Genomic DNA, 18,739 nt, shown 5'->3' with positions numbered 1-18,739 from the left:
TTGTGAAGTCCACTTTGGTCTGCTCTGTTGATGTCCACTCACAGTCTGGAGGTCAGGGGCTTCACCGATCTCCTCTTATAATGTAGGGCCTGTTCATTTAAATTCTTTTTACATCCTCAATTTACTAAAATAGTTCTTGGGACCAACACGGGCAGAGTGTCCTGTGTGAAAGGCGCTATATCAAATAAGGCTTACTTGAGTTCAGTGCTGCCGCTTCACAGCTCTGGAGTCCCGGGTTCAACATCCAGTCGCTGTCTGTGTGGAGTTTGCATGTTCTCTGATAAATAACACCAGGTGGGCTTGATGATCAATGAATGAATTTCGATATTCCAAATAAATTCAACACTCGGGACGAACTGAAAGGAAAACTCACACGGCTGCAGACCAAAGGCAGGGGGCCTGAAATACTACACTGTGTGCACAATTATTAGGCAAGTGAGTATTTTGACCATATCATCATTTTTAATGCGTATATTCCAACTCCAAGCTGTATTAACTTGAATGCTTATTGGATTTCAGCACGTCAGGTGATGTGTATTTGTGTAATGAGGGAGGGTGTGGCCTAAGGAGATCAACACCCTATATCAAGGTGTGCAGAATTATTAGGCAGCTAGTTTTCCTCAGGCAAAATGGGCCAAAAAAGAGATTTAACTGACTCTGAAAAGTCAAAAATTGTAAAAGTCTTTCAGAGGGATGCAGCACTTTTGGAATTGCTAAGATATTGGTGTGTGATCACAGAACCATCAAACATTTTGTTGCAAATAGTCAACAGGGTCGCAAGAAACATGTTGAGAACAAAAGACGCAAATTAGCTGCCAAAGATTTGAGAAGAATCAACGTGAAGCTACCAGGAACCCATTATCCTCCAGTACTTTCATATTCCAGAGCTGCAACCTACCTGGAGTGCCCAGAAGTACAAGGTGTTCAGTGCTCAAAGACATGGCCAAGGTAAGGAGGGCTGAAACCCAACCACCACTGAACAAGAAACATAAGTTGAAACGTCAAAACTGGGCCAAGAAATATCTGAAGACAGATTTTTTCAAAGGTTTTATGGACCGATGAGATGAGAGTGACTCTTGATGGACCAGATGGATGGACCTGTGGATCAGTAATGGGCACAGAGCTCCACTCCAACGTGGAGGTGGGGTACTGGTATGAGCTGGTATTTTTAAAGATGAGCTAGTTGGACCTTTTAGCATTGAAGATGAACTCAAAATCAACTCCCAAACCTACTGCCAGTTTTTCGAAGACACTTTCTTCAAACAGTGATACAGGACAAAGACCATGATTTTTATGCAGGCCAATGCTCCATCACTTGCATCGAAGTTCTCCACTGCGTGTCCAGCCAGTAAAGGCCTTAAAGATGAAGGAATAATGACATGGCCCCCTTCCTCATCTGACCTAAACCCTATCGAGAACTTGTGGGCACTTCTTAAACGCTAGATTTACGGGGGAGAAAAACAATCCACCTCTCTGAAGAGTGTCTGGGAGGCTGTAGTCACTGCTCCACAAAAAGCTGATCGTCAACAGATCAAGAAACTGACAGACTCCATGAATGGAAAGGCTTATGACTGTTATTGGAAAGAAGGGTGGCTATATTGGTCATTGATTGATTGATTGATTTTTTTTGAAATGTCAGAGATGTTTATTTGTAAATTTTGAGGTGTTTGTTTATTATTCTCACTATAACAGATGAAAATAAACAAGTGAGATGGGAAAATTTTCATTTTTCCTTTAGTTGCATAATAAATCTGCACACTAATAGTTGCCTAATAATTGTGTGCACATATGTATTCCCCTGATGATGTTCACACTCACATTTCCGTTGTGAAACATTCAGGTTTCAGGTTTATTAACATTTTGGATTGACTGATAGCACTGTGTTTGTTCCATATTAAAATTAATCCTCAAAAATACAACTTGCCTAATAATTGTGCACACAGTGTAAAGGGGGGGGGGCATGATGATGAAGTCCGAAAAATCCAACAGGAAACCTTTTACAACATGGGTAAGGGGCTTGAAATGATGTTTGGGGGGCTTATCTGGGGGGCAGAGCTGGGCCTGGGATACAAGAGAATTAAATAAGCTCCCCAAACTAAATAAGGGGGTCAGGATTTGGAGTAGCGTGGGGGCTCCTCTCATTCCTACAGATGAGCTGCTGAACCCGCAGAGCCCACTACTTGCATTCTCTCTGCCTTCTCTTCTCCACAGACCATCAGCCCCATTGCGTCTTGCCACCGTCTGCATGGCACCATTCGGGGCGCTCCTCGGCTGAGCAGATTGTGAGCAGCTGCCACGGTGTAAGTCTATGCAGGAAGCCGTACCACCCCTGTGGCTTCAGTGCGGTCTCATTACAACGCTCTCACTTCTTGTGGCTCCTCCACACTTGACTTCTGTACTGTTAGACCACCCCCGGGTGCAGATGGCATCTTATAAGTGATGCCAACATCCTGTAAGATGAGATCCATGCCATGATAACAAACATCAACACTTTCGGGCATTCGCTGTGCTGTGCAACGCTGCAGACGTCCTAAAGCTGAACTGCTCGTTTGAAATGAACCTGCCAGGATGCTGAGGGGCAGGTGATCCTGTAGGTAGGACCCCCTGTAATGTGAGAGTTTGGCAAGAAAGTGCAGGGCCAGGTGATCCATTTTAGAGTGAGCCAAGGTAGGGCAGGTAGGAGGCCAGTATTCACCCTCCTGACCCCTTCCTTGAGTGCTTCTCAAAGTGTTTTTGGACTGAGGACCACTTTGTCAAACTGAATAATATGAAGGACCACCTATGGCGGACAACCATTCATTACCATAAATTCCACATTACAACCATCGCATTCTTTTATCCATCCATCCCACTATATCCTAACTACAATCAACCAATCAATCAATCAACATTTATTTCTATAGCACATATTCATACAAATAAATGGAGCTCAAAGTGCTTTACAAAATGAATAGAAAAATAGAAGACACAATAAAAGATAAACATAAGTCAACATTAATTAACATAGAATAAGAGTAAGGTCCGATGGCCAGGGTGGACAGAAAAAACAAAAAAAAAACTCCAAGAGCTGGAGAAAAAAATAAAATCTGTAGGGTTCCAGACCACGAGACCACCCAGTCCCCTCTGTGCAATCTACCTAACATAAGTCAAACAGTCCTCTTTGTATTTAGGGTTCTCATGGAAGGACCTGATGATGATGGTCACGTAGACTTCTGGCTTTCAGTCCATCAATCAAAAAAAAACAGGGTCATGGGGGTCTGCTGGAGCCAATCCCAGCCAACACAGGGCGCAAGGCAGGAAACAAACCCCTGGCAGGGCGCCAGCACAACCACAGACACACACACACCAGGGACAATTTAGGATCGCCAATGCACCTAACCTGCATGTCTTTGGATTGTGGGAGGAAACCCACGCAGACACGAGGAGAAGACATGGGGAGAACATGCAAAGTCCTGGGAAGCGAACCCAGACGGGTCTCCATACTGCGAGGCAGCAGCGCTACCCACTGCGCCACCGTGCAGCCCACTTTCTTTTATTCTACAGGAAAAACACTGAAAGGACCCGAGGTGCCAGGAAGAACAACTTGCAGTCCAACTCAAACAGGGAGCAAGAAGGGCTGTTTAATGGAAAGATCCTCCTTATTTTAGGGGCTTTGCTCCTCCCACTGTTAAGGTGGCCTAAGAAAGACAGCAAACCCCTCGCACCCCCCGCCCCCAGGAACAGAACTGTGTCACACTTGAACTTCTACTCAGTCTCTTTCTATGAGCTGCCATGCCAGATCCTTTACTTGGTGTTTCACCTGGCGTCTCCTCTCGGGTCTGGATGGCATATGCTGTCCCTATTTGAATCTCTTGACCTGACTCTGCACCCCCAAGTCCTCATTACAAGACTAACATTCAGGTCATGCTGGATTTAAGTTTTAAAGTCAGCAGGTTTCAGCCAATGATCCATGATAAAGCCTTGATGGTGCAATTGAGGGACATTGTGTGGCCGGCGGTGGGCTCTTGAGATGGACATCAAGGTAGAGGCCTGAGCAGGTCAGCTTTTCAAGAACCGCATCTGACCTGCACTGGCATCAGTTACACTGCCACACAGTGTCACAAGAATGACAAAGAGTTATTGCAAAGGTTTGGGAAAGCCACCCGTATAATGTTTCCTGGCTGCAAAATGGGTTAAATTGAACAGACATGTTCACAGGTATGAGTCCAAAACAGAACTGAATTGCTGCTTTAAAATGGCAGCTTTTAAATACAAACAGAGGAAGTGATGTAATCCTGGCCGGAACCGGAAGTGACTTCATCAGTGGTGCTGGAGCAAGGCAGGCTTTCCCAAGAATGGTCTGTAAGGGAACGAGAGAGACAATTAGTGCACCCTGCCGCCCCCTGGTCAGGCATGGAATTACTATTAGTTTAGTTGTCTCCTAATCGCACGTGCGTGACAACAGACACACTGAGACTGCCTCGGGCAGCCTAGCCCCAAACTCCAATGGCAGGCTTCATGGCCGTCACAAATCACTGCTGTTTTTAATTTATTCTGAAATGAAGAGGATTTTCTTTTTGAATTTAAGACTCTCCAATTTTTTCCTACCGCTGTGCATGTCGCTCAAAGTTCAAGACCCACTGGTTCATGAGTTTTTGTGTGACATCTCTCTATTATATAATATCGTTTGACTGGAAGGCAGCTAGAGGGCCTAAATAATAGTAGTACCACGCCAGACCAGGGGGTGGTGTGCTGCACTAACTTTCTCTCTCCGTCCGCTGCAGACTATCTCCGGGAATACCCAGTAGGTGCTGGCACTATTGATGGCATCACTTCCGTCACCAGCGCCACAGATGACGGCACTTCCAGTCCCAAAGGTGTCACTTCTGGTTCCGGTGCTATGCATGATGTCACTTCCAGTCTCATCGACATCGCTTCTGGTTCCAGTCTACATGACATCACTTCCTGTCATGGCCTTTAAAACCGCCCCTCATACCAAACTAAGTTTAGTTCTGTTTTGGACTTCAACCTGAACACAATTCACAAAAATTATCCCTTTACAGGCAGGGCATAATATATGGGTAGCCGCCCCAAACCTTTTTTTTGATGTACTCATGTCATTCTTGTTACAACCTACCACACAGCAAACCACCCAGATTGAGATATGAACAAATAAGTCCTAAATAAGTCCATCCTAAGTGTCCCTGTGTGCCAATCAGAAGTAAACAGAGTGGCAGTTCTCATCTACGGTGACCTTGGACTTTGCACTGTAGCTGCAGGAGGTGGCTCAGAGGGACTAAGATAATAGCTGTCCAAGGGGGGGCACACCATCTGTGGGGTTTAATCACCACTGCAGCTTTATAGTGTTGGGTTTTAGTCCATGAGATGCCTGCTTTGATGGATTACTGAGTAGTTGGGATTCTCCTACCCCAGTCAGTCTTCATTGTATTCTGGAGAGTGAGGGTGATGGCATCAAGTCTCAGTTCAGACTCTTTTTATGTGTACTGCCCAGTTGGTGGAGGAGTGATATGCCCACCTACTGTACATTCAAAATTCTGACCCCCATCATGTGTTTAGGAAGCACTTGAAGACTCCCGTTTGGTGAATTTCTGTCGAACGGCTGATTGTAACTATGGTAGCTTGCAGTTTGTGCAGAGTTCTTCACTTGTGGTGATCGGTTTTCATAACTAATGCTTGTAGTCCCCAGGGGGCGCTGCAGCCCCCCAAACTCCTGACACAAAAGGCTTGACCACAAAGTTCACCAAGTTCCTCTTCCAAGGAATTGTTTCCCACATGACTGCCACACTAATTCTAATACATGTCTCTCCTTCACTCCTCCATTAAGCTTTATCTTCCTCCTCCCAACTCTGGCTCCCCGAACTGCAGCAGGCTGCTCCTTTTATGTCACACCTTGTAAGGGTTGGGATGGAGTACTTCTGGTGTCCCAAAACCATGGGGTAAGGCTGAAGCCCAACAAAGTATGGCTCACTATTCCACTCCGCTCCCCCTGGCACGGACTACAGTTCTCATTGTGCCCTGTGGGAATCTGTAGTGGTGCTGTAACCCAGGGAGGCTGCCATCTAGTGTCTTGGGGGAGACAATGCCCTATGCACACCCTCTCGTGGCCTGGGGAAGGTATTGTCCCTCTCCCGGTCCTTCCTCCTTCCAGGTGACCGCCACACCAGGTTAAAAGAGACTTTCTGAAATAAATAATCAGCTACTTTGAAATGTGCCATCTGGAAAAGTCTCACTATGAAATATTAACCGCCTTTAAAAATGAAGTAATTTTTAAATAACACTTGCAAAAGTCAACTTAAAAGTACAATATTGAAACTGAATAAAACACTGATGCATTACTAGTATATAATATATCAAATATTCTGTTCTACTTTACAGTTTTCTTACAAGGTTTATTTCTTTATGTAGTTGAAATTGTGAGAATAAGAAACAAAGCTAGGCACTGAATAGTAAATGTAATTGTTTCAATAGGTCTGTGTTGTATCTCAGTTTATTGGAACCTTTTCACGAGAAACCCTTAGGCCAGTAAAATATCTGTATAACATTTATTGAAAATGAACAAAATGTTAAGCTAATTTGATTAAAGTTCATTTTTTTTGGGAAAAAAGCCCCCCCTCACCTGGGAAGCTGTCTATACCCCTGCCCAGGCTCCTGTCTGCTTGATTATGTTGACCTCATTTATAAGTCGTTTTAGATAAAAGCGTCTAAACAAATAAATGTAAATGTAGGTGGGTCTGAGAATGTAATGTCAAGTTACGGCCCTGCAATGGTCTAGACCCCCTTGTCCTGGGGATTGTTCCTGCCTTGCGCCCAGTGACTGCCAGGATAGGCTCCAGCTGCTCCTAAATCCTGCCCTGCCAGATTAGGGAGTTATGGAAGGACAGGTGGATATAAAGTTACCATGTCCTCTCATTGCACCCACCAGCGATCCCTGTGGCACAAGTCATCTAGCTTAGAGAGAGAGACGCACCTCCTCTACAAACTCCAATGATCAGACTGATTAAGTATTACTCACCATTCATTAAGTTTATAGTTCACATTGACAGATGAAACCCACCGGCAGAACGGTCGCGTTCCGCTTGCAACCTGCCTCGGTTAATCTGTAGGGGAAATCGCAGCGACTTCCGACCGCCGCAGCCTGCGAGTGCAGTTTGAAACTACAAAATAGGCGTCATCGCCCCGCTTCCCGTGACCACGCCCCCTGCGGCCGTCAGCACGCCCCGCAGTAAAGAGGCGGGGAAGCAAGAGATTACGAGAAGCCGCGCGCCGCTCAGTCAGGCAGTCTGTCCGCACCGGAGCGGGGAAAGCAACTGGCTGTCAACGAGACTGGAATTCCGAAGAGAACTGGGGCGAGAGAAATAAAAAGAAGGGAACAAGACGACGTCGCCACGGACAAGCGGAGTGCAATGTCGGCCCTAATCTCTCCTCCCCGCGATTCGCCGGTTGGGAGAAACGGCGAGTACGAAGAGTTCGAAGGGCAGTTGCGGCGGAGGTTTGACGAGTCTCGGCGAGACGCGGAGCAGGTAAAGCGTGAGGCTCGTGTCTTCGTGGCGGTCGGGGGAGTGTGCTGTGGGAAACGGGCGACAAGGGACGGCGTGTCCAGCTGCAGACAGTCACGCCGACGTTTCAGATGTGACCGTGGGCTAAGCGAGGCGAGTTCCTATTCTGGTGTGTCCTGTCACGCGGCACTGGCCGCTCCATTGGTGGGCGTGGGCTCGGACTCGGACCCCCCATACTGACCTCTTGAGCGCCATTCGCTGGTCCAAACGCACACGTGACAGTCGGCTCCGAAGATTCGGTTGAACTTTTCTGTAGCCGCAGACGAGGTGCGGTTTTTAAGTTCCAATAGGAGTGGACTCACTCAGAGGTGGCGGTGAAGCGCAGTCGCCCGCCTGCCCTCGTTCTTTCGGTTCGAATGTAGTCGGACTTGCTGGCTGTGTGGTATTTTGGTGTGCCTGTTGACAGGTCTGTAAACTGTTTTTGAGGCCGTGTGCGATGTCCTGGCGTCGCCTGCAGGCCGGGTTGATGCCTTGCATGTATTACATTTAACGTAGTTGGCTAAAAAAAAAGTTCAAGAGCGCTGTGAAGATCCGAAACCTGTGTGCCCTTCCAGCATGTAGCCGGTGGAAGCCATCGTGTCGCATGGACTTTGACACGAAATGAAATACAAGGAAGGAAAAGTAAGAGACTTCTCCAGAAGTCACTTCCAGGTTGATGTAACCTACGAGGGCGTTTATTATCAGTTGATTACTTCACTAAATCACTCTTGACCAGTGTTTTAGGTTTCATTTTTCTTAGTACAACAGTTTATTTTGCAGATCATGTAGGCCAGTGATTCTTAACCTTTTTTGATTTACGGATCCCTTTAAGAATCTAATGAAAGCAATGGACCCCCTTCCCCAGAGATATTCACATAAACACAACTTTGCATGCAATGAATATAATGCACTTTATTTATCGAGATTTGATTGTCTCATACATATACAAGATATTAATAATACAATTTATTTATATAGCGCCTTTCCCATGCTCAAGGCACTTCAAAGAACGGCAGGGTATACAGTATACTGTATAGCATTGTAATAAACCAGAGAAATAAATAAAGAAGAGCAAGATAGTAAATTCAGAGAAAAGACTAACAGACAACATAATTGATGATCTAGCACACACATCCAGTTTACATGAGAATCTTGAAGTAGAGGTACGATTCGAGTTGGCTGCATCCATGAACTATACATACAATAAAGAAAACAAGCGTGAGAGTGCAGGACTAAGGCAAATTTCACAAAAAGTGTTAACAGGGAGGAGCGGCAACTGCATGCGTGCGCCAGCATCCCCTCCATACATAAAGGATTGTTAAACTTTAAAGTAAACAATCTTAAAAAATAAAACTTTTTATGCAAAAGTAATGGCTACTCATAATTGTGAAATACAATCGTCTTGTGTAAATTAAAACATCTGCGTTTCTAATACAATTACTATTGCTGCTGCTACATCAACTCTAAATCAACAGTTCCAGGTTGTATACTGAATATAAATGTTAATTTTTATCTGACTCTCATGGACCCCCTGAAACCCATCCATGAACCCCAAGTTAAGAACCCCTGGTATCTTACTTTTGATTAACATGTATTCAAAATGAGTTAAGAGCACATAAAAGAAATAAGTCTTGTGTTTTTTTGAGCCAGAGCTTTGTAAGAATTAAACTGGGAAGGCTTAGGCCTGTTTATTTTGTATAAGCTACAAAACACCAGTTTGTCATAAACTAAGGCTCAAGTATGCAATGAAGGGCAGGGAGAGTGAATTCCTCTACTCCATATAAGAAATGTGAACTTGAGGTTGTAAATCTGGACCAGTGCTAGGTGGGATTAGGCCCCATCAAGCATATGTGATGTATAAGAAAGATGAACTGGGAAATGTTGGTGGAACCAGTTAAGAGGCAGGATAGCAGGGAGTGGAATTTTAGGGAGTCCGGTGACAAAGACAAATGCGTTGGGAGATAAGAATTGTAATAAAAGTTTGGTTTGCCTATCCTTGAGCCCTCATTTCACTTGATTCGAGTCCATGTGTGCATCACACAGTAAAAGCTGATCCTGCTGCCCTCCTGCGACTCTGTGTGGCTTCTTGAGAAAAGTCGGGCTGCCGTGACCTCTGCCACCAGAATCGCAGATTGACTTAACATCTCCTTCCGTGCAGACTGTTCTATAAAATATCTTGTAATCACTTAGTCTGTTTCTTTTTTTTTCTAAATTGATTTTTTACCAGTGTCTTGTACACGTGGGTTAAGACAAGGACGCTCCTTTTTCAATCTGTATGCTAGCATTTTATGAGGAAGCAACAAAAGATTATGATCTGAGAGGTGAATATTTATCATGATTTTCAGAAGGGTTTTGATCAGGCACCACACGACCGGTTAGTGAACAAACTAAAAATTTGGGGCACAAGATTTGCTCAGACACCGGAGGCAAAGGGTTAAGTGATGTTAAAGTGGTGTCCCTCAAAACTCGGTGCAGGGGGTGCTGAGCTTTTTAATAATAAAAATAAACAATCTGAACAAGAATGGAATCCAAAAGCTGGTTGGGATTGCAGATGATACCAAAGTAGGTGGAAGGCAGGTAATGTAGTGTGTCCACTAAATTGTTACAGCGTAAAGCTTTGGGCAGATAACGTTAATGTAAGTACATGTAAAGTATTGCATGTGGAGAGTCAAAATGTTCGGTTTGAATACACAATGGGAGGTCTGAAAATAGAAAGTAGACCTCATGGGAAGGATTTGGGAGTCACAGAGGAGTCTGCAACCAGGCAGTGTAGAGAAGAGATCAAGACAACTAATGGGATGTCAGGTTATACGTCACGAGGTGTGAAGTCAAGAGCAGTTATGCTTAAGTTACATAACACACTAGAGGGGCTTCACCTGGAGTCCTGTTTTTAGTGTTGCTCTCCATATTGCATGAAGGACATGGCAGCAGCATTAGAGAAAGTCCAGAGAAGAGCGACTAGGCTGATTCCAGGAGTAAGACTTGCGAGCTATGAGGAGAGATTGACGGAGATGAAGCTTTTTATTTTAAGAGATGGAGATTAATAGTTGTGACATGTTTGAAGTGTTTAACGTTGAAAAGAAAGTAGTGGGGCGAAATCTATATTATCAGCATAGACCTCAGAATCAGTGTTTGCATTGCGCCATGCAATGCTCCTGTCTCTGTTATGTGCCAGTTGGTATGGGATTTGTACAAGCAGTGCTAATGATTGTGATGCATATCTTTATATGAAGCAGCTGATGAATTACAGTTCTGGTAGTCTGTGCATGCACTAAACATCAAGAACGGTAATGGAGAGAGCGGTTAGGAGCACACGCTGATACTGCGCATTGCCGCACCCACCACATGACAGACCAACTCAAGATCCCAGATTAGGACCCGAGTGTAATGGAGCTCTCCCGTAATTTCTAGTTGATATGATTCTTGATTAAAATAATAAATTATTCATACAAAACAAGTTATGGTGAGCAATAAAGAGGGAGACATTTAGAGCATTCAGAATGTGTTCAGGCCCCTTCGTCAGCTTGCAGTTTTGCTAAAATCATTGAAGATTTTTTTTTTGTTTATTTTTTCTCCCTCATCAAATAACACTCGATACCCCAGAATGACAAAAGTGAAATTAGGATTTGTGGATTTTCTTGCAAAAACTACAAAGCTGAAGTACTCGGACACTTTCCTCAGTACTTTGTTAAAGGCCCTTTGGCTGCCATTACAGCTTGGAGTCTTCTTGGGTTTGCACACCTGGATTTGGGACGGGTCGGTGGACAGCGGTTTTCAGGTTGTCTCCAGACATGTTGGATTGGGTTCTTGTCCGCGAAGGATATTCAGAGTTGTCTTTATTCCACTCTTGTGTTGCCTAGGGGTCATTGTCCTGATGGAAGGTAGACCTTTTGGCCCAGCCTGAGACGCAGAGCACTCTGGAGTAGGATTTCATTAAGGGCAGACAGCATCTGTTGAAATTGTGAATTCAATGCCTTTTTGATTATTCAAAATGTTTGCGATGCACCGGCTGTTGTTGTGGCAGAGACATGGCAACCAAACGGACACACACACACACACACACACACACACACACACAGAGACAGACAGACAGACCGACCGACCCTGATCCTTTTATTAAGGTGAATTGGTAATGAACCCATAATTCTACAGCAAGAAAACCGAGGCATGATTAGAAACTTGCTAAGGGTCGATTTCATACACATTAAAAAGCGTTTCTTCATGCAAAGAACCGAAAACACGTGGAATAAACTACCGAGTAACATGGTGGAGAGCAGCACATTAGGGACTTTCAGATCTCAACTTGATGGGTTTTTTTTTTTTGTTTTTTTGGACAGGTGAACGGGGTACAAAGGCTTGTTTGGCTGAATGGCCTGTTCTCCTCACCGTTTTCTAATGTTTCACTGCTAACTTCAGCTTCCTCCAAGATTAAGGAAATGGTTGGGTAGAACTTTCAGTTACTGTCTCGTGTTTCATTTTTAACACACAACTCGTTGTTCGTTACAAACCCTTAATTTAGTAAATGACATGTTAGCCGTCTGTTATGGTAATTATTTTTTACGGTATTTAGTCTTGTTTGGCCCACAGTATATAATTTCTACTCATACTGCCATTTTGGATGGCTTGGTGGTGCAGTGGTAGTGCTGCTGCTGCTACCTCACATGAAGGGCACTTGGGGTCCAAGTCCTGGGTACTTCCTGCATGGAGTTTGCATGTCCTCCCCGTGTCTGTGTGGGTTTTTTCCCTCAGTCTGCTGACTTGCGACGGACCCTGTTGGGCTGGCATGTGTGTCTTTTCACTCTGTGATGGGCTGGCACATTGTCCAGACGTTCTTCCTCCCTCGCTCCCACTGCTTGCTGGGATTGCCTTCCCTGGACAGTTTGGGTTAGGAAAATGGATGGACAGATGCAGCCATTCGTCTTTATAAAAATGAGATTAGGCAATACTAAGTAACAAAGAATAAAGTAAAATCCGATGGCCAGGAGGACAGAAAAATCAAAAAAAAAAAAAAAAATTACTCCAGATGTGCCAGAGGAACACTTCTTCTTCTTCTTTTGGCTGCTCCCGTTAGGGGTCGCCACAGCGGATCATCTTCTTCCATATCATTCTGTGTGATTATGTGATATCATCTACTGTTAAGTTCTGCTCCGTACTTCTAAAATTTTTATTATTAGGCTGTATTAAGAATTTGTTCTGTGTATTGTATTGTATTGTATTGACCCCCTACTTTTGACACTCACTGCACGCCCAACCTACCTGTAAAGGGGTCTCTCTTTGAACTGCCTTTCCTGAGGTTTCTTCCATTTTTCCCTACAAGGTTTTTATTGGGAGTTTTTCCTTGTCTTCTCAGAGAGTCAAGACTGGGGGGCTGTCAAGAGGCAGGGTCTGTAAAAGCCCATTGCGGCACTTCTTGTGTGATTATGGGCTATACAACAAATAAACTGTATTGCATTGTATTGTATTCTGTCCTCTGCTTCTTGTTTTGTTACACCCATCACCTGCATGTCCTCTCTCACCACATCCATCTCCTCCTCCTTCTTCAGCCAACAGTAGCTCAATTTCCGCCAGCACCCTGTTGGCTAACAGTACTGGTGTCGGTCGTTGTTAACCCGGGGCTCAACTGATCCAGTATGGAAATTTGTATTGTTGTCCGCATATTGATTTGGCAAAAAGACAAAATGTGCAGGGGGTCCAAAGCCACGAGACCCCCAGTGGGCATTCTACCTCGCATCAATGATCTCAATCTGTCCTCATGGTCTTTAGGCTTCACATGGCAGAATTAGATGATGATGAGGGTTATGAGAGCATCTGGCCTTTAATCCATCAGGACTGCATGGCACCCTGATCAGGTGGGGGGCGCAGATCACCACCACAGAAAAAGAGCAGCAGAGAAAGTAACAAGCAGTAGAAGTCCACCCAAAGATTTTACAATCATTTTATTGATGAATTGCAGGTCTGGTAGTCTGTGCATGCACTAAACGTTAAGAAATGCATGGAGCTCTTCTGTAATTTCTAGTTGATATGATTCTTAATTAAGATAATACATTATTTGTACAAAATGACCAAAAAAATCCAAGAAGTTATTATGAGCAATAAAGAGGGATGTATTGTGCCTTCAGAATATATTCAGGCCCCTTTTTACTTTTCACACATTTTGTCAGGTAGCAGTTTTGCTAAAATTGTTGCAAGTTTCTTGTTTTTTACCCTCGTCAAACAACACTTGATACCCCAGAATAACAAAGTGAAATTGGGATTTGCAGATTTTCCTGCTAATTTTATTAATTCTAAATACCTGAAGTTTTCAGACACTTTGGTGTCTTCTTGGCTTTGTCACACCTGGATTTGCCTCTTCTCTGATCATCGGTGGACAGCTGTTTTCAGGTTGGGTCCTTCATGTCTGTGAAGGATATTCTCAGAGTTGTCCTTATTCCACTTTGTGTTGTGACTAGGGGTCATTGTCCTGATGGAAGGTAAACCTTTAGCCCAGTCTGAGACACAGCACTCTGAAGCAGGATTTCATGAAGGACAACTCAATACTTTGATCTGTTCAGCTTTCCCTGAACCCTAACTAGTCCCCTGTCCCCGGAACCTGTCATGGCCTGATGCTGCCACCACCATGATCACCACTGGAATGCTGTTACTCAGATGATGAGCGGTCCCTGGTGTCCTTCAGATGTGATATTTCGGGTTTACGGAAAAGTTGCCTGTCACATTTCGCCCCCACCACATTTCGCCTTCCACAGTTTGCCCCCTGTAGATAATGAGTAGGTTACAGAAATGTAAATAATGCACCTCATTTTTTTTTATATCTTGTAATTTATGTTGGTTTAATAAATGCATGTGTTAAAATTGCCAGAAAATTAAACACGCCTTTTGCAGGTCAAACATTTTTCACAAACCCAAATTCCATGTTGTTCACCTACTGTTCTCTTTGAAAACACGTTAATGTGATTGTCATCATCTACTGATTTTTCTGTTGCCTTTTATTGATGGAATACTGTTTGCCCTTGTAAATTTGTATAATAATATATGGCGTGGTGTGGTGGTGTACAGTAGAACCTCGGTTCACGACCATAATTCGTTCCAAAACTCCGGTCGTAAACCGATTTGGTAGTGAATCGAAGCAATTTCCCCAATAGGATTGTATGTAAATACAATTAATCCATTCCAGACCATACGAACTGTATGTAAATATATATTTTTTTAGCATAAGTATAGTTAATTAAAACCTAGAATGCACAGCGTAATAGTAAACTAAATGTAAAAACATTGAATAACACTGAGAAAACCTTGAACAACAGAGAAAACTAACACTGCAGTAGTTCGTGCTATAGCGCTACCAACCGCTGGCTAAAAGCACTTTTTTAATGAGTTTAAGCACTGAAAAAAAATGAACGTTTGAAAAAATCCATAATTTAATAAACCACCAAGAAAAGTAACATTGCAACAATGCACGCTGCGAACTGATCGCTGGAAACAGAAGTGAAAACAAAATCAAGCCCAGTGCATTCTTTAACTGCCTTCCTACCTTAATGTGTCCAGCCCTCTCTCACGCTGCCTGTGTGTGTGCGTGTGTGTGTGTGTGCTGCTCTTGTGCTGCCTCTGTTGTGTGTGTGTGTGTGTGTGTGTGTGTGTGTGTGTATGGCGCTCTTTCTCTTTCTCGCTGCACAGGGAGAGACTGAACACGTACAGACTGAAAGGGAAACTGGCTTATTCGTATACTGAGTGTGTGCTCGTGAACTGAGGCAAAAGTTTGGCGAACTTTTTGGTCTGTAGCAGTAGGGGGCGCTAGCGCTCCCTTGAACCCTCAGGTACCACGCCAAACACCAGGTAAAAGTGCTACAATAATTATTTTTATTCTAATAATGTGCACTAAGCACCCTCCACTCCACACTACTCCTAAATAACCAATCACAATCCTCCACTCCCAGACGCGTTGCCCTCCTACCACCCAGCTCAGCTCGCCGTCTGGGAGCTCCCACAGTCCTTTATTCTCCCTGACCTGGCGGTGTTCCAGCCCAACAGTCCACAAGTCCTTATTCCTTCTGGGTCAGGGTAAATAGTCCTTATCTTTACCCCGGAAGCACGTCGTTTCTTCCTGTCACGGGATTATGACGCACTTCCGGGTTATAGGGCATATGAGTCCACGGGCCTCCCGACAGCGACTCCCAGTGGTCCCCAAGGTATCCAGCAGGGTTGTGCATAAAAACTACATAAACCATGAGGCCCTGCTGGAATTCGGGGGCCCGTCCATGTTGTCGGGAGAGCTCCTGCTGGGGGTGAGGGTCGGAATATGATGCCGGCCATCCACCGCAGGTCGTAAACTGAATTGTATGTGAACCGAGACATTTGTGAACCGAGGTTCCACTATATATATTGATATTGCACGGTCTGCAATGCGCTGCTTGTTCTTCAGCACCGACAATAGTCGGGCAGCAAAAAACGCAAAAGTGCACTGCGTAACACCCATAGTGTGTTCAGACACATTAAATTGAGTAACGGTGCTGACAAAAAAACTGTGCGAAATCCAGTAACTCTAGTTCAGTGGAACTCTATTTCAATATTTAAAATAACTTGGGGGCTTCGCTCACTGACCCCTTGGCCGGCGCTACACACTACTAGCCTCTTTGCAGTTCTGCCGCTCACGTTCTGGGGATGCGGACGTACAATTTAAACAGATTATTTTCATGGGAATTGTTACATATACATAATAGAACTAACTATTTTACATTACAGTAAGTAATTAACCATAGTTAAAAGAGCAAAACATAATAAATTGAAAACCAATTACGTTTCATGTTGCGTTAGAGGTATTTGTTGCGTTATATGATTTTGTTCCGTTTGGTTTTGAAATTAACACAAAAATACTTTTTAAACTTAACACTTTTACTGTAAAACTTTTAGTAAAAACAATTTTTTTAATTAAATTTTCGGCAATATCGCATTGAATTTTGATTCTGTGTTTGGACTTTTCATTGTGACAACGCAACGTATAACTGCCCATGAGTGAATTTCGTTTCTTTCTCTCTCTAATAAATAAAATGACTTTTTTGAACGTTTGTCCCTGTGAATTGTCTTTGCAAAAGCTGTTCTATCGGGAAACTGGGAACGTTTTAATAAGAATGGCATATCGAGATCTCCTTTGAAGATGGACTACATGACCTTTCTTGGATACATCCTCCTTTCTACAGTAATCGGCCGGTGGAAGACCAGACCGTGTTAATGGCTGTAGATATTCTTCGTGATATTGTGAGTTGATGTTTTCATCTTCTGCATCATCACCACCAACTGTTTCAGCAGAGTCTATTGATACGCATTTAAGCAATTCGACGTGTAACCGATCGACAGTTTTCATGTTCATTCATTTGACTTCGTTTCTCAGTGCTAGGATTGTCCGTGTACTAATTCCTTCTGTTGGTATCCCTTCGGGATGAAATTCTTCAATAAGATTTAGTCATAATACGTCTTCTTTAATTGGGAACTTTTCTCTGAGGCTAAGGATCTGTGCTGGTATCCTGAAGGTTGCCGGGTTGAATCCCCATCACTGCCAAAAGAGATCCTACTCTGCTGGGCCCTTGAGCAAGGCCTTTAACCTTCAGTTGCTCCAGGGGTGCTGTACAATGGCTGACCCTGTGCTCTGACCCCAAGGGGTATGCGAAAACGAACAAATTCCTAATACGAGAAATTGTACATGGCGAAATAAAAAAAAAAAAAAAACTTAATTGAGGAAAACGTAAATATTTATAAGAGCCGAGAGCGCAGGAGCTGCGTCTGACAAAAGCATTCACACCAATGAGAGGTGAGAGGACCGCGGGCGTGGGTCGTGAACCGGAAATGGTGGAGAGGAGGGCAGGATTTTCAAATTTTCAAAAAAGTCTTGTCTCATCTCAGGATTTTTTTATATAATAGAGAGAAATTAAAATAAATAAATAAAATACAGGACATCATAATAAAAAAAATTAAATAATCGAGGTAGGTGATAGGAATAATATCTGGAGTGAAGTGTGGGGTGTAACGTTTCCGGATTTTGACGTTGAGGCCCAGCAGAGCAGAGAATCGTCTTTCTCCGAGTGCGGTGGTCCTCTGCAGTTGGGTGCCTTTTTTGTAGACTCCAAGCCAGCTTTTCATGTGTCGTCTAGAGATGCTTCTGTCTGAACCGCCTGCCCTAAAGCCTGCATTAGCGGAGTGTTGCAGTGGTGGTCCCCCTCCTGCAGGGCTCTCCCATCTCCACAGAGGTTCTCGGGTGCTCCGTTGAATTGACGTCAGGTGGTCTCCAAACAAGGTGTAGAAACATCTCGGCGATGATCAAATAGAATGGGGTGTACCTGAGCCACAGGTCATGTGTCCTAGCAAAGGGTCTCATTACTTGTGTCAATGTGATATTTCAGTTTTTTATTTTTAATGATTTTTGTTACAAAATCACAACTTTGCCATTCTGTAGTGTTGAGTGGTGCTTATGGAAAGGAAAAAATATTTAGATTTTAACACAGGGGTCTGTAGTGGCAGCAGCGACTGTTGGTTATGTCAGACTTTGAATATAAACCCTGTTAGTGAAAATGTGAGTTTGATGTTTGTTGAGGAACTCGCATCACTTGTGTGAAATTAACAATTTGGCTCCCCCTTGAAAAGATCGATCTGTCGGCCCGGCCCATCAATCTGGGACAACCTGAATGTGGCATTTTAAGGTGTGTGGAGCAGAACAGACCACCACAAACGTCTGTCTGCACACTGGGGCCTGCTGAATGCTTCACTCTGGCCTGGAGACCACACATCAGGAACCACATACTGTACTGGAAAAGCTTTTCTGAAAGGCTCTCCATGGTTCCTCAAAAGCTCTCCACATTTGTGGCTAATGTTCATTCTTACTATTGGGAGGGGCAGGGTGGGCCCTGGTGTAAAGCCCCCCCACCTACTTTGTGAATGTTATAATTCAGGCCATTTTCAATCCAAAATGGCAACTCTGCACATTCAGGAACACAAAGCTAACCAGGCCAAGGTTTGCTGATTTTCATTTCCTGTTCTTTGCATATCTGCTGCTTGACAAGTCCAGCAAAATGACCCCTTTTATTGGCTGACTAAAAAGATTACAATATGCAGACTTTCGAGGTGACTCAGGCCCCTTATTATTATTATTTGTTATTATTAAGGGGCCTGAGTTGCCTCAAAAGTCTGCATATTGTAATCTTTTTAGTCAGCCACCCCAC

The 18,739-nt window shown here is 43.9% G+C and overlaps 1 protein-coding gene across 1 annotated transcript in view; it reads left to right on the top strand.

Annotated features, from left to right (window-relative positions):
* Positions 1-7,231: 7,231 nt before the first annotated feature.
* Positions 7,232-18,739, top strand: part of fam241a (family with sequence similarity 241 member A) — a 61,410-nt gene continuing 49,902 nt past the window's right edge. The window contains exon 1 of the mRNA XM_039759793.1: positions 7,232-7,520. Within this exon, the coding sequence (XP_039615727.1) occupies positions 7,404-7,520 (117 nt within the window). The 5' untranslated portion in view covers positions 7,232-7,403. The remainder of the gene's footprint in view (positions 7,521-18,739) is intronic.

Source organism: Polypterus senegalus, chromosome 7 (assembly GCF_016835505.1).
Source record: "Polypterus senegalus isolate Bchr_013 chromosome 7, ASM1683550v1, whole genome shotgun sequence".
In the NCBI taxonomy this organism is placed as follows: domain Eukaryota; kingdom Metazoa; phylum Chordata; class Cladistia; order Polypteriformes; family Polypteridae; genus Polypterus; species Polypterus senegalus.
Note: the sequence above shows the minus strand (reverse complement) of the source record. Positions and strands in the feature narration are given on the sequence as shown.